Source organism: Pseudophryne corroboree, chromosome 1 (genome assembly GCF_028390025.1).
Source record: "Pseudophryne corroboree isolate aPseCor3 chromosome 1, aPseCor3.hap2, whole genome shotgun sequence".
NCBI classification, from domain to species: Eukaryota; Metazoa; Chordata; class Amphibia; order Anura; family Myobatrachidae; genus Pseudophryne; species Pseudophryne corroboree.
The window spans coordinates 590,957,647-590,972,118 of record NC_086444.1 but is presented as its reverse complement, the minus strand read 5'-3'; the positions used below and the strand labels follow the sequence as shown (position 1 = coordinate 590,972,118).

General features: G+C 46.1%; 1 protein-coding gene across 2 annotated transcripts in view; it reads right to left on the bottom strand.

Moving 5' to 3' along the window:
- The window catches only part of TMOD1 (tropomodulin 1), a 154,920-nt gene that overhangs the window by 17,451 nt on the left and 122,997 nt on the right, over positions 1–14,472 (bottom strand). For both annotated transcript variants that reach the window (XM_063914239.1, XM_063914238.1), the window contains exon 9: positions 8,028–8,172. In XM_063914239.1, the coding sequence (XP_063770309.1) occupies positions 8,028–8,172 (145 nt within the window). The remainder of the gene's footprint in view (positions 1–8,027; positions 8,173–14,472) is intronic.

Genomic DNA, 14,472 nt, shown 5'->3' with positions numbered 1-14,472 from the left:
GGCATCGGCCTTGGCAGACGACGTTGCTGGCATTTCATCGTCTCGGCCATGACTAGTGGCAGCAGCTTCAGCACGAGGTGGAAGTGGATCTTGATCTTTCCCTAATTTTGGAACCTCAACTTTTTTGTTCTCCATATTTTATAGGCAGAACTAAAAGGCACCTCAGGTAAACAATGGAGATGGATGGATTGGATACTAGTATACAATTATGGACGGACTGCCACGGTTAGGTGGTATAAAAAAACCACGGTTAGGTGGTATATATTATAATAATAATACAATTATGGATGGACGGACTGCCTGCCGACTGCCGACACAGAGGTAGCCACAGCCGTGAACTACCGCACTGTACACTGGTTGATAAAGAGATAGTAGTATACTCGTAACAACTAGTATGACACTATGACGACGGTATAAAGAATGAAAAAAAAACCACGGTTAGGTGGTATATATTATAATAATAATACAATTATGGATGGACGGACTGCCTGCCGACTGCCGACACAGAGGTAGCCACAGCCGTGAACTACCGCACTGTACACTGGTTGATAAAGAGATAGTAGTATACTCGTAACAACTAGTATGACACTATGACGACGGTATAAAGAATGAAAAAAAAACCACGGTTAGGTGGTATATATTATAATAATAATACAATTATGGATGGACGGACTGCCTGCCGACTGCCGACACAGAGGTAGCCACAGCCGTGAACTACCGCACTGTACACTGGTTGATAAAGAGATAGTAGTATACTCGTAACAACTAGTATGACACTATGACGACGGTATAAAGAATGAAAAAAAAACCACGGTTAGGTGGTATATATTATAATAATAATACAATTATGGATGGACGGACTGCCTGCCGACTGCCGACACAGAGGTAGCCACAGCCGTGAACTACCGCACTGTACACTGGTTGATAAAGAGATAGTAGTATACTCGTAACAACTAGTATGACACTATGACGACGGTATAAAGAATGAAAAAAAAACCACGGTTAGGTGGTATATATTATAATAATAATAATACAATTATGGATGGACGGACTGCCTGCCGACTGCCGACACAGAGGTAGCCACAGCCGTGAACTACCGCACTGTACACTGGTTGATAAAGAGATAGTAGTATACTCGTAACAACTAGTATGACACTATGACGACGGTATAAAGAATGAAAAAAAAAACACGGTTAGGTGGTATATATTATAATAATAATACAATTATGGATGGACGGACTGCCTGCCGACTGCCGACACAGAGGTAGCCACAGCCGTGAACTACCGCACTGTACACTGGTTGATAAAGAGATAGTAGTATACTCGTAACAACTAGTATGACACTATGACGACGGTATAAAGAAAGAAAAAAAAATACCACAGTTAGGTGGTATATATTATAATAATAATACAATTATGGATGGACGGACTGCCTGCCGACTGCCGACACAGAGGTAGCCACAGCCGTGAACTACCGCACTGTACACTGGTTGATAAAGAGATAGTAGTATACTCGTAACAACTAGTATGACACTATGACGACGGTATAAAGAATGAAAAAAAAACCACGGTTAGGTGGTATATATTATAATAATAATACAATTATGGATGGACGGACTGCCTGCCGACTGCCGACACAGAGGTAGCCACAGCCGTGAACTACCGCACTGTACACTGGTTGATAAAGAGATAGTAGTATACTCGTAACAACTAGTATGACACTATGACGACGGTATAAAGAATGAAAAAAAAACCACGGTTAGGTGGTATATATTATAATAATAATACAATTATGGATGGACGGACTGCCTGCCGACTGCCGACACAGAGGTAGCCACAGCCGTGAACTACCGCACTGTACACTGGTTGATAAAGAGATAGTAGTATACTCGTAACAACTAGTATGACACTATGACGACGGTATAAAGAATGAAAAAAAAACCACGGTTAGGTGGTATATATTATAATAATAATACAATTATGGATGGACGGACTGCCTGCCGACTGCCGACACAGAGGTAGCCACAGCCGTGAACTACCGCACTGTACACTGGTTGATAAAGAGATAGTAGTATACTCGTAACAACTAGTATGACACTATGACGGTATAAAGAATGAAAAAAAAACCACGGTTAGGTGGTATATATTATAATAATAATACAATTATGGATGGACGGACTGCCTGCCGACTGCCGACACAGAGGTAGCCACAGCCGTGAACTACCGCACTGTACACTGGTTGATAAAGAGATAGTAGTATACTCGTAACAACTAGTATGACACTATGACGACGGTATAAAGAAAGAAAAAAAAATACCACGGTTAGGTGGTATATATTGTAATACAATTATGGATGGACGGACTGCCTGCCGAGTTCCGACTGCCGACACAGAGGTAGCCACAGCCGTGAACTACCGCACTGTACTGTGTCTGCTGCTAATATAGACTGGTTGATAAAGAGATAGTATACAATACATACAACAATATACTACTATACTGGTGGTCAGGCACTGGTCACCACTAGTCACACTGGCAGTGGCACTCCTGCAGCAAAAGTGTGCACTGTTTAATTTTAAATTAATATAATATTATGTACTCCTGGGGGCTCCTGCTATAACAACCTGCAGTGCTCCCCAGTCTCCCCCACAATTATTATAAGCTTTGCCTTTTATACATTGATGTGCAGCACACTGGGCTGAGCTGAGTGCACACAGACTGAGTCACACTGTGTGACTGGCTGCTGCTGTGTATCGTTTTTTTTCAGGCAGAGAACGGATATAGCAGAGAACGGATATATTATATTAAAATAAATAAAAGTTAACTAACAACAACTGCACTGGTCACTGTGGTAAACTCTGTCTGACTCTGCACAATCTCTCTCTCTCTTCTAATCTAATTTCTAATGGAGAGGACGCCAGCCACGTCCTCTCCCTATCAATCTCAATGCACGTGTGAAAATGGCGGCGACGCGCGGCTCCTTATATAGAATCCGAGTCTCGCGAGAATCCGACAGCGTCATGATGACGTTCGGGCGCGCTCGGGTTAACCGAGCAAGGCGGGAAGATCCGAGTCGCTCGGACCCGTGAAAAAAAACATGAAGTTCGTGCGGGTTCGGATTCAGAGAAACCGAACCCGCTCATCTCTAAATGGAACCCAATTTGAGGCCCATAGTCACCCCTGACTGTAGGAAGTGCAGAAAACGGCCCAGCTGAAATTCCTCCATTGGGGGCCTTCCTGGCCTCACACCACGCAACATATTTTCGCCAAATGCGGTGATAATGGTTTGCGGTCACTTCTTTCCTAGCTTTAATCAGCGTAGGAATGACTTCCTCCGGAATGCCCTTTTCCTTCAGGATCCGGTGTTCAACCGCCATGCCGTCAAATGCAGCCGCGGTAAGTCTTGGAACAGACAGGGCCCCTGCTGCAGCAGGTCCTGTCTGAGCGGCAGAGGCCATGGGTCCTCTGATATCATTTCTTGAAGTTCCGGGTACCAAGCTCTTCTTGGCCAATCCGGAACAATGAGTATAGTTCTTACTCCTCTTCTCCTTATTATCCTCAGTACCTTTGGTATGAGAGGAAGAGGAGGGAACACATAAACCGACCGGTACACCAACGGTGTCACTAGAGCGTCCACAGCTATCGCTTGAGGGTCTCTTGACCTGGCGCAATATCTTTCTAGCTTTTTGTTTAGGCGGGACGCCATCATGTCCACCTGTGGCCTTTCCCAACGGTTTACAATCAGTTGGAAAACTTCTGGATAAAGTCCCCACTCTCCCGGGTGGAGGTCGTGCCTGCTGAGGAAGTCTGCTTCCCAGTTGTCCACTCCCGGAATGAACACTGCTGACAGTGCTAACACGTGATTTTCCGCCCATCGGAGAATCCTTGTGGCTTCTGCCATCGCCGTCCTGCTTCTCGTGCCGCCCTGTCGGTTTACATGGGCGACTGCCGTGATGTTGTCTGACTGGATCAGTACCGGCTGGTTTTGAAGCAGGGGTTTTGCCTGACTTAGGGCATTGAAAATGGCCCTCAGTTCCAGAATATTTATGTGCAGGGAAGTCTCCTGACTTGACCATAGTCCTTGGAAGTTTCTTCCCTGTGTGACTGGCCCCCAGCCTCGAAGGCTGGCATCCGTGGTCACCAGGAACCAGTCCTGTATGCCGAATCTGCGGCCCTCTTGAAGATGAGCACTTTGCAGCCACCACAGCAGAGACACCCTGGTCCTTGAAGGCAGGGTTATCAGCCGATGCATCTGAAGATGCGATCCGGACCACTTGTCCAACAGGTCCCACTGAAAGGTTCTTGCATGGAACCTGCCGAATGGAATTGCTTCGTAGGAAGCTACCATCTTTCCCAGGATCCACGTGCAGTGATGCACCGACACCTGTTTTGGTTTTAGGAGGCCTTTGACTAGAGATGACAGCTCCTTGGCCTTCTCCTCCGGGAGAAACACTTTTTTCTGTTCTGTGTCCAGAACCATCCCCAGGAACAGTAGACGTGTCGTAGGGACCAGCTGTGACTTTGGAATATTTAGAATCCAGCCGTGCTGTTGTAGCACCTCCCGAGATAGTGCTACCCCGACCAACAACTGCTCCCTGGACCTCGCCTTTATCAGGAGATCGTCCAAGTACGGGATAATTAAAACTCCCTTCTTTCGAAGGAGTATCATCATTTCGGCCATTACCTTGGTAAAGACCCTCAGAGCCGTGGATAGACCAAACGGCAACGTCTGGAATTGGTAATGATAATCCTGTACCACAAATCTGAGGTACTCCTGGTGAGGATGGTAAATGGGGACATGCAGGTAAGCATCCTTGATGTCCAGTGATACCATGTAATCCCCCTCGTCCAGGCTTGCAATAACCGCCCTGAGCGATTCCATCTTGAACTTGAATTTTTTTATATATGTGTTCAAGGATTTCAAATTTAAAATGGGTCTCACCGAACCGTCCGGTTTCGGTACCACAAACATTGTGGAATAGTAACCCCGTCCTTGTTGAAGTAGGGGCACCTTGACTATCACCTGCTGGGAATACAGCTTGTGAATTGCCTCTAGCACTGCCTCCCTGCCTGAGGGAGTTGTTGGCAAGGCAGATTTGAGGAAACGGCGGGGGGGAGACGTCTCGAATTCCAGCTTGTACCCCTGAGATACTACTTGAAGGATCCAGGGATCCACCCGTGAGCGAGCCCACTGATTGCTGACATTTTTGAGACGGGCCCCTACCGTACCTGGCTCCGCCTGTGGAGCCCCAGCGTCATGCGGTGGACTTGGAGGAAGCGGGGGAGGACTTTTGCTCCTGGGAACTGGCTGTATGCTGCAGCTTTTTCCCTCTACCTCTGCCTCTGGGCAGAAAGGACGCGCCTTTAACCCGCTTGCCCTTATGGGGCCGAAAGGACTGTACCTGATAATACGGTGCTTTCTTTGGCTGTGAGGGAACATGGGGTAAAAATGCAGACTTCCCAGCTGTTGCTGTGGAAACGAGATCCGAAAGACCATTCCCGAACAACTCCTCACCCTTATAAGGCAAAACTTCCATGTGCCTTTTAGAATCTGCATCACCTGTCCACTGCCGAGTCCATAACCCTCTCCTGGCAGAAATGGACATTGCACTTATTTTAAATGCCAGCCGGCAAATATCCCTCTGTGCATCTCTCATGTATAAGACTGCGTCTTTAATATGCTCTACGGTTAGCAATATAGTGTCCCTGTCTAGGGTATCAATATTCTCCGACAGGGAATCTGACCACGCAGCTGCAGCACTGCACATCCACGCTGAAGCAATAGCTGGTCTCAGTATAATACCTGTGTGTGTATATACAGACTTCAGGATAGCCTCCTGCTTTCTATCAGCAGGTTCCTTTAGGGCGGCCGTATCTGGAGACGGTAGTGCCACCTTCTTTGACAAGCGTGTGAGCGCTTTATCCACCCTAGGGGATGTTTCCCAACGTGACCTATCCTCTGGCGGGAAAGGGTACGTCATTAGTAACCTTTTAGAAATTACCAGTTTCTTATCGGGGGAAGCCCACGCTTCTTCACACACTTCATTTAATTCCTCAGATGGAGGAAAAACTACTGGTAGTTTTTTCTCTCCAAACATAATACCCTTTTTTTGTGGTACCTGGGGTAACATCAGAAATGTGCAACACATTTTTCATTGCCTCAAACATGTAACGTGTGGCCCTATTGGAAGTTACATTAGTCTCATCGTCGTCGACACTGGAGTCAGTATCCGTGTTGACATCTGTGTCTGCCATCTGAGGTAGCGGGCGTTTTAGAGCCCCTGATGGCTTTTGAGACGCCTGGGCAGGCACAGGCTGCGAAGCCTGCTGTCCCATATTTGGTATGTCGTCAAACCTTTTATGTAAGGAGTCGACACTGTCACGTAATTCCTTCCACATAACCATCCACTCAGGTGTCGGCCCCGCAGGGGGTGACATCACATTTATCGGCATCTGCTCCGCCTCCACATAAGCCTCCTCATCAAACATGTCGACACAGCCGTACCGACACACCGCACACACACAGGGAATGCTCTGACAGAGGACAGGACCCCACAAAGCCCTTTGAGGAGACAGAGAGAGAGTATGCCAGCACACACCAGAGCGCTATATAACACAGGGATTTACACTATAACTGAGTGTTTTCCCTTATAGCTGCTTATAAATATATATTGCTGTGCCTAAATTTAGTGCCCCCCCTCTCTTTTTTACCCTTCTGTAGCTTGAAACTGCAGGGGAGAGCCAGGGAGCGATACTTCCAGCGGAGCTGTGAGGGAAAAATGGCGCCAGTGTGCTGAGGGAGATAGCCCCGCCCCTTTTTCGGCGGACTTTTCTCCCGCTTTTTTTATGGATTCTGGCAGGGGTATTTATCACATATATAGCCTCTGGGACTATATATTGTGATTTTTTGCCAGCCAAGGTATTCATATTGCTGCTCAGGGCGCCCCCCCCCCAGCGCCCTGCACCCATCAGTGACCGGAGTGTGAGGTGTGCATGAGGAGCAATGGCGCACAGCTGCAGTGCTGTGCGCTACCTTGTTGAAGACCGAAGTCTTCTGCCGCCGATTTCCAGGACCATCTTCATGCTTCTGGCTCTGTAAGGGGGACGGCGGCGCGGCTCCGGGACCGAACGATCGAGGTCGGGTCCTGTGTTCGATCCCTCTGGAGCTAATGGTGTCCAGTAGCCTAAGAAGCCCAAACTATCTCCAGTCAGGTAGGTTCGCTTCTTCTCCCCTTAGTCCCTCGTAGCAGTGAGTCTGTTGCCAGCAGATCTCACTGCAAATAAAAAACCTAAAATATACTTTCTTTTCTAGGAGCTCAGGAGAGCCCCTAGTGTGCATCCAGCTCAGCCGGGCACAAGATTCTAACTGAAGTCTAGAGGAGGGTCATAGAGGGAGGAGCCAGTGCACACCAGTTAGACCAAAAAGCTTTCTTTTAGTTGTGCCCAGTCTCCTGCGGAGCCGCTATTCCCCATGGTCCTTACGGAGTCCCAGCATCCACTTAGGACGTTAGAGAAACAAAAGTCGAGAAGAGGCAATAGTAATACTTCTTCCACAGTGGCCTCTGATCTGCTGGTTCTTTCTACTACTAACATTGTCTCAAAAGAACCCCCTGATGTGACATCAAATATCAGATCTTCTAATCCATGGGACAGAGTTTTACAATTGTGCTGTTGAGTGCTCCATTAGAGAAGTTCCATTGGAACTTGTAGCGTCTTGTGAATAACTTCTAGTTATAAAAGTGTTCTTCCATTGTGCTATGACTTCAGCCACACAATCACTGTCACTCAAACAGAATTACTTCAGATAATTTAGACAATATTGTTTGAAACCTAAATTTGAATTTCTGCCTAAGATTGCATCTATCAACTATAACAAAAACAGTATTCTCCTTTTTTTTTAGATTCTTAAAATGAAGAAGAAGCTACATTACCAAAGCTTCATGTAAATATTATAACCCCAAGTCCAATTAGATGTTACATGATATACTTTAAGTTGTTTGTAAATATAAAATGATACAGCCATAACTCACCAAGATCATTATTATTCATCATGGCGTTAGATGCGCGCAGTCTGGGTCCTTGCTGAGTGAAGTGATAGCCAAATTTCAAAAGTGATGAATTTTTTTCTAACATATTTGCAATTTCCATTTCCACTTTATTGCCAAGAGGTTGACTCTAAGGGAAAGAAAAAATACACACAGTACAGATTTATATGGATTGGGTATGAGTTACCGGCGGTCGGGATGCCGGCATTCAGTATACTGACGCCGGCATCCCAACAATTGAAATCCCGACAGGGGCGAGCTACCTATGTTCTCCCTCTCCCCTACCTTCCCACAGCCTAACCCTAACCTCCCCCTTGGTGCATAACACTAACCTCCCCCGTTGTTGCCTAACCCTAACCCCCCTTTTCCTGCAGCCTAAACCTAACCCTCCCCGCATAGTGCCTAAACCTAACCTCCCCGGTGGTGCCTTACCCTAACCCCCTTTCTACCTGCAGCCTAACCCTAACCTCTCCCCTCCCGCAGCCTAACCCTAGACTCCCAGGATGGTGCCTAAACCTAAACCCCCCTGGCCCTAAACCTAACCCTCCCGTTATTCTCACGGTCGGGATGCCAGCTGTTGGGATTCCATCGTCTGTGTCCTGACCTTTTTGGGATTCTGGCGTCATTATTCTGACGTGTGTCGGGATTCTGGCGTCAGTATTCTGGCTGCCAGGATCCCGGCAGCCGGCATCTTGACCGGATCCTGATTTCTATAATGTAAAATAAAAAGTACATCAGGGCTTCTCTACACCTCGTGGCAGGGTTGGATTATAGGAGGGGTGGTTCCCCTGGTGACCCCACACATTATGGGTCATTGCTTTTAGCCAGGCGAGCAAGTGCCATTCCCAGATATAACATGCGTAGAGAGAGTAGATTTGGGTGTGGTGTGCTCAAACTGAAATCTAAATTGCAGTGTAAAAGAAAAAAAGCAGCCAGTATTTACCCTGCACAGAAACAATATAACCCACCCAAATCTAAATCTCTCTGCACGTTACATCTGCCCCCCCTGAACTGCAACATGGTTTTGCCCATTAGAGTGCTTTTTTGGTTTGCTAACAAACCTGAATAACCCCCAGTGTTTAAGAAATGGTTTATACTGTGAGAAATGACTAAATCTCCAAAAGCAGAATGTAAGCTTTTAGCCCTGTGAGTTACTGGTCCGGTAGAACATGAAACAGCATTGTGGGTGTGATTCAGAGATGGACGTATTTGCATTAGTGTCTGCGAAAATGTTGTAGCGTCTTTATACTAAATCCATGGCTGATGGGCGTCCTTTTGAGAATGGGGCACCATCCATAGGACATCACCAATTAGAAAGACATTTTCCATTCAGTGGTAGCCATTGGGAAGTATGCGCAGTGTGTCTCAGACGCATGCGCAGAATTAAAACATCTGGTGTTTAACCCACTGTTTTAATTCCGTTCTCCCTTAGAATCAGGCCCTGTGTTACAGTTTACCAACAGATGGATCTAGTTTGGACTCATCACTGTAGTCGTTTTGGCCAGCATGTAAAGAACCATGGCAGTATACTAAGTAGAATGAAGACAGACTTAGAGATGCTGCAACTAGATGTACTATCTCCGCAGAACTGAATTCAAAGGACAGACATATACAGATGTAGCCACGCTCATCTAGCCTGCAGTACGTATTCACAGCAACGTACTGTAGGTGCGGCAAGTGTGCCCGCGACTAGGACGCATGCGTTCGTCTAAGTACATGCACCCAAAAGAATACATGCACGTGTGCCCGAAAGAGGCTACATCTGTACATGTAATTAATGAGATGTATCCTATCCTCCCCTCATTTCCATCACAGTCAACAACTGACAAAATCATGATATCCCCAATACCCCTTCATCCGCTGCCTTGGTGTCATCATATACTCTGTCCTCAGCTTAACTACATACATAGTAACATAGTAATTGAGGTTGAAAAGAGGCAAAATGACCATCACGTTCAACCTGTATTTTGTATTATGTTGAGTTGATTTTACGATACCTGCTGAAGAATGCTTTATGACTAGTTGACAACTACAAATCATGTTACACCCGGATTAACAACGTCAATATTTTAAATGTTGTAACCTTGGATATCCTTTTCAATCAGAAATTCATCCAATCCCTTTTTAAATGTATTTACAGAGTCCACCATTACCACCTTCCCTGGCAAGGAATTCCAAATTCTTATTGCCCTAACAGTGAAGAACCCTTTCCTCCATTGCGTGTGGAATTTCCTCTCCTCCAGCGTCAGCGAGTGCCCATGTGTCCTAAACAGAGTTCTTTTAATAAATAATTCCTCTGATAACTCTTTGTAGTGCCCCTTTACATATTTGAAGACATTAATAATGTCTCCTCTTAGACGCCTCTTTTCCAGTGTATACATGTTCAACCTAGTAAGCCTTTCCTCGTAATCCAGTCTCTCTAGCCCTTTAATCAATTTAGTAGCTCGCCTTTGAACCATTTCGAGTTCACCAATATCTTTTTTATATAGTGGTGCCCAAAACTGAACACAATATTCCAGGTGCGGACGTACCAATGATTTGTACAATGGCAGAATTACATCCTCATCCCTTGTCTCAATTCCCCCTCTTATGCACGCTAACACCTTACTTGCCTTCTTTACTGCGCTTTGACATTGTATACGGTTATTAAGCTTATTATCAATGAGTACCCCCAAATCTTTTTCCAAAACTGTTACCCCTAGACTTTCCCCGTTTAATATGTAGGATGCACGTTTGTTTTTAGTCCCGAAATGCATAACCTTGCATTTTTCTATATTGAACCTCATTCTCCATTTAGACGCCGAGATTTCTAGTTTAGATAAGTCATTCTGCAGAGACTCCACATCAATTTCTGAATTAATTACCCTACTCAGTTTAGTATCATCTTCAAAGATTGACACTGTGCTTACCAGGCCTATTTCTAGATCATTGATAAATATGTTGAACAGTAGTGGCCCGAGTATGGACCCCTGTGGTATTCCGCTGACTACTGGTGCCTAGCTTGAGGACTTACCGTTGACCCTGTTGTCCAGCCAGTTACTTATTCATGTACAAACAGTTTTTCCTAGGCCAAGCTCCTTTAATTTGATGATTAGTCTCCTGTGAAGCACTGTATCGAAGGCTTTTGCATAATCTAAGTAGACCACATCCACTGCTTTTCCTTGGTTAAGATTGTCGATCACTTCCTCAAAGAAGTTAACTAAGTTAGTTTGACATGATCTGTCCTTCACAAACCCATGCTGGTTCTTGCTAATAATCTTAGTGGTCTGCAGATACTCCTGAATGCTATCCCTTACAATCCCTTCCAATATTTTCCCCACTATAGATGTCAAACTAACCGGCCTGTAGTTACCCGGATGATTTTTGGATCCCTTTTTAAATAGTGGCATCCAGACCTTTTTGCAATCCTCGTTACGCCATCCTTTGTAACATTGCCAGATTATACCGCACACTCATTCAAGAAATAACTACAACCCTTATCCAGTCTCTCATTATTTCCAACCTTGACTACTGCAACTTCATCCTAGCTCAGTGATGGCTAACCTTGACACTCCAGCTGTTGTTAAACTACATATCCCAGCATGCCCTGCTACAGTTTTGTTATTTGGCCATGCTAAAACTGATGCAGGGCATGCTGGGATGTGTAGTTCAACAACAGCTGGAGTGTCAAGGTTAGCCATCACTGTCCTAGCTGCATTCCCTCTCACTCATGTTTCCCCTCCACAATCTATCTTGAATGCAGCAGCGGCACTAATCTTTTTCCACAACTTCATTTTGTAGATATCTTCACTGCCTCCCTATTCCCTCCAGAATATAATTCAAGCTACTTACCCACAAAGCCCTCACCTGGACTTTTTTTTCATCATCTCTGACCTTGAAACAAAAACAAAAAACCCAGCATGTCCTCTCTGTTCCCTTCTGGCCTATACCGCTCTTCCTCTCTAATAACCATCTCTCACTCCTGCCTCAAAGACATCTCCTCTACTTTTACTTTTCTATGAAAAATCCTGCCACACCAAATCAAAGTCTTACACAACCTCCAATCTTCCATGTGTGCTCTCAAACTCATCTTTTCATAATACTGTAGTCTACCTTATTCCCCCAGAACACTCCCTCCCAATGCTCCACCTGCCATGTTCAACACGGACGTGCAGTCAGGAGAGGCAGGGGAGGCAGAGCCTCATCTGTCACGCTCCCTGTCATACTTTAGAGTTTTGACGATAAAAAATAGGATTTTGATAACCTAAAGGTAAATCCTTTTCTCCTAGTCCGTAGAGGATGCTGGGGACGACATCAAGACCATGGAGTATAGATGGGATCCACATGAGACATGGGCACTCTAAAGACTTTTCATTGGGTGTGAACTGGCTCCTCCCTCTATGCCCCTCCTCCAGACCTCAGTTGTAGGAACTGTGCCCAGGGAGACTGACATTTCGAGGAAAGGAATTACTTAACTAGTGGTGAGATATCTACCAACTCACACCCTCAACCATGCCGCACACATGGCATTCAACATAACACACGCCAACAGGCATGAACCAATTGCAGCACCATGCTGAAACCAGGAAAACATAACTTGTGTAACTCTTATAACTAAACTGCAGGTAAAGTACGCACTGGGACGGGCGCCCAGCATCCTCTACAGACTAGGAGAAAAGGATTTACCGGTGGGTTATCAAAATCCTATTTTCTCATACGTCCTAGAGGATGCTGGGGATGACATCAAGACCATGGGGTCTATACCAAAGCTCCAGTACGGGCGGGAGAGTGCGGATGACCCTGCAGCACCGATTGACCAAACTTGAGGTCCTCATCGGCCAAGGTGTCAAACTTGTAGAACTTAGCAAATGTGTTTGACCCTGACCAAGTAGCTGCTCGGCAAAGTTGTAATGCCGAGACCCCCCAGGCAGCTGCCCAGGATGAGCCCACCTTCCTAGTGGAGTGGGCCTTTACCGACGTCGGTAACGGCAAACTAGCCGTAGTATGAGCTTGCTGAATCGTATTTCTAATCAAACGTGCAATAGTCTGCTTGGAAGCAGGACAGCCAATCTTGTTGTGAGCATACAGGACAAATAGAGCCTCTGTTTTCCGTATACGATCCGTTCTAGCGACATAGATTTTCAAAGCTCTAACCACATCTAGAGATTTTGAATCAGTGAATGTGTCAGTAACTACTGGCACTACAATAGGTTGGTTTATGTGGAAAGATGAAACCACCTTCGGAAGAAAATGTTGACGAGTCCTTAACTCTGCCCTATCTTCATGGAAGATCAGGTAAGGGCTCTTGTAAGACAAGGCCCCCAATTCAGACACCCGCTTTGCGGATGCCAAAGCCAAAAGCATTACCACTTTCCAAATGAGAAACTTCAACTCTATCTTTTGTAGAGGCTCAAACCAATCCGATTGAAGGAACTGCAATACCACGTTAAGGTCCCATGGTGCCACTGGAGGCAAGAATGGAGGCTGGATGTGCAGAACCCCTTTCACGAAGGTCTGAACCTCTGGAAGAGAGGCCAATTGTTTCTGGAAGAACACTGACAAGGCCGAAATCTGGACCTTGATTGATCCCAATCGGAGGCCCGCCTCCACACCATCCTGCAAAAAATTGAGAAAACGTCACAACTCAAACTCTTCCGTAGGAGCCTTTTTGGATTCACACCAAGACACATATTTTCTCCAAATACGGTGGTAATGTTTCGACGTTACTACATTTCTGGCCTGAATAAGGGTGGGGATGACCTCCTCGGGAATACCCTTCCTGGCTAGGATACGGTGCTCAACAGCCATGCCGTCAAACGTAGCCGTGGTAAGTCTTGGTACACGCACGGCCCCTGCTGCAGCAGGTCCTCTCGAGGAGGAAGAGGTCGAGGATCTTCTATGAGCAACTGCTGAAGATCTGGGTACCAAGCCCTCCTTGGCCAGTCTGGGGCAATGAAGATTGCTCGAACCCTTGTTTTTCTTATGATCCTGAGTACTTTTGGGATCAGCGGAAGTGGAGGGAAGACATACACTGACGGAAACACCCACGGGGTCACCAGTGCATCCACTGCTACTGCTTGAGGGTCTCTCGACCTGGAACAGTATCTCTGAAGCTTCTTGTTGAGACGAGACGCCATCATGTCTATTTGAGGAACTCCCCAAAGACTTGTCACCTCTGTGAAGACTTCTTGGTGGAGGCCCCACTCTCCTGGATGGAGATCGTGTCTGCTGAGGAAGTCTGCTTCCCAGTTGTCTACTCCGGGAATGAATATTGCCGACAGAGCTTTTAGATGTTTTTCTGCCCAGCGGAGGATTTTTGTCGCCTCTGCCATTGCCTCTCTGCTTTTCGTTCCACCCTGCCTGTTTATGTATGCGACTGCTGTTACATTGTCCGCCTGGATCTGCACAGGACGGTCTTGAAGAAGATGTACCGCTTGTTGAAGGCCGTTGT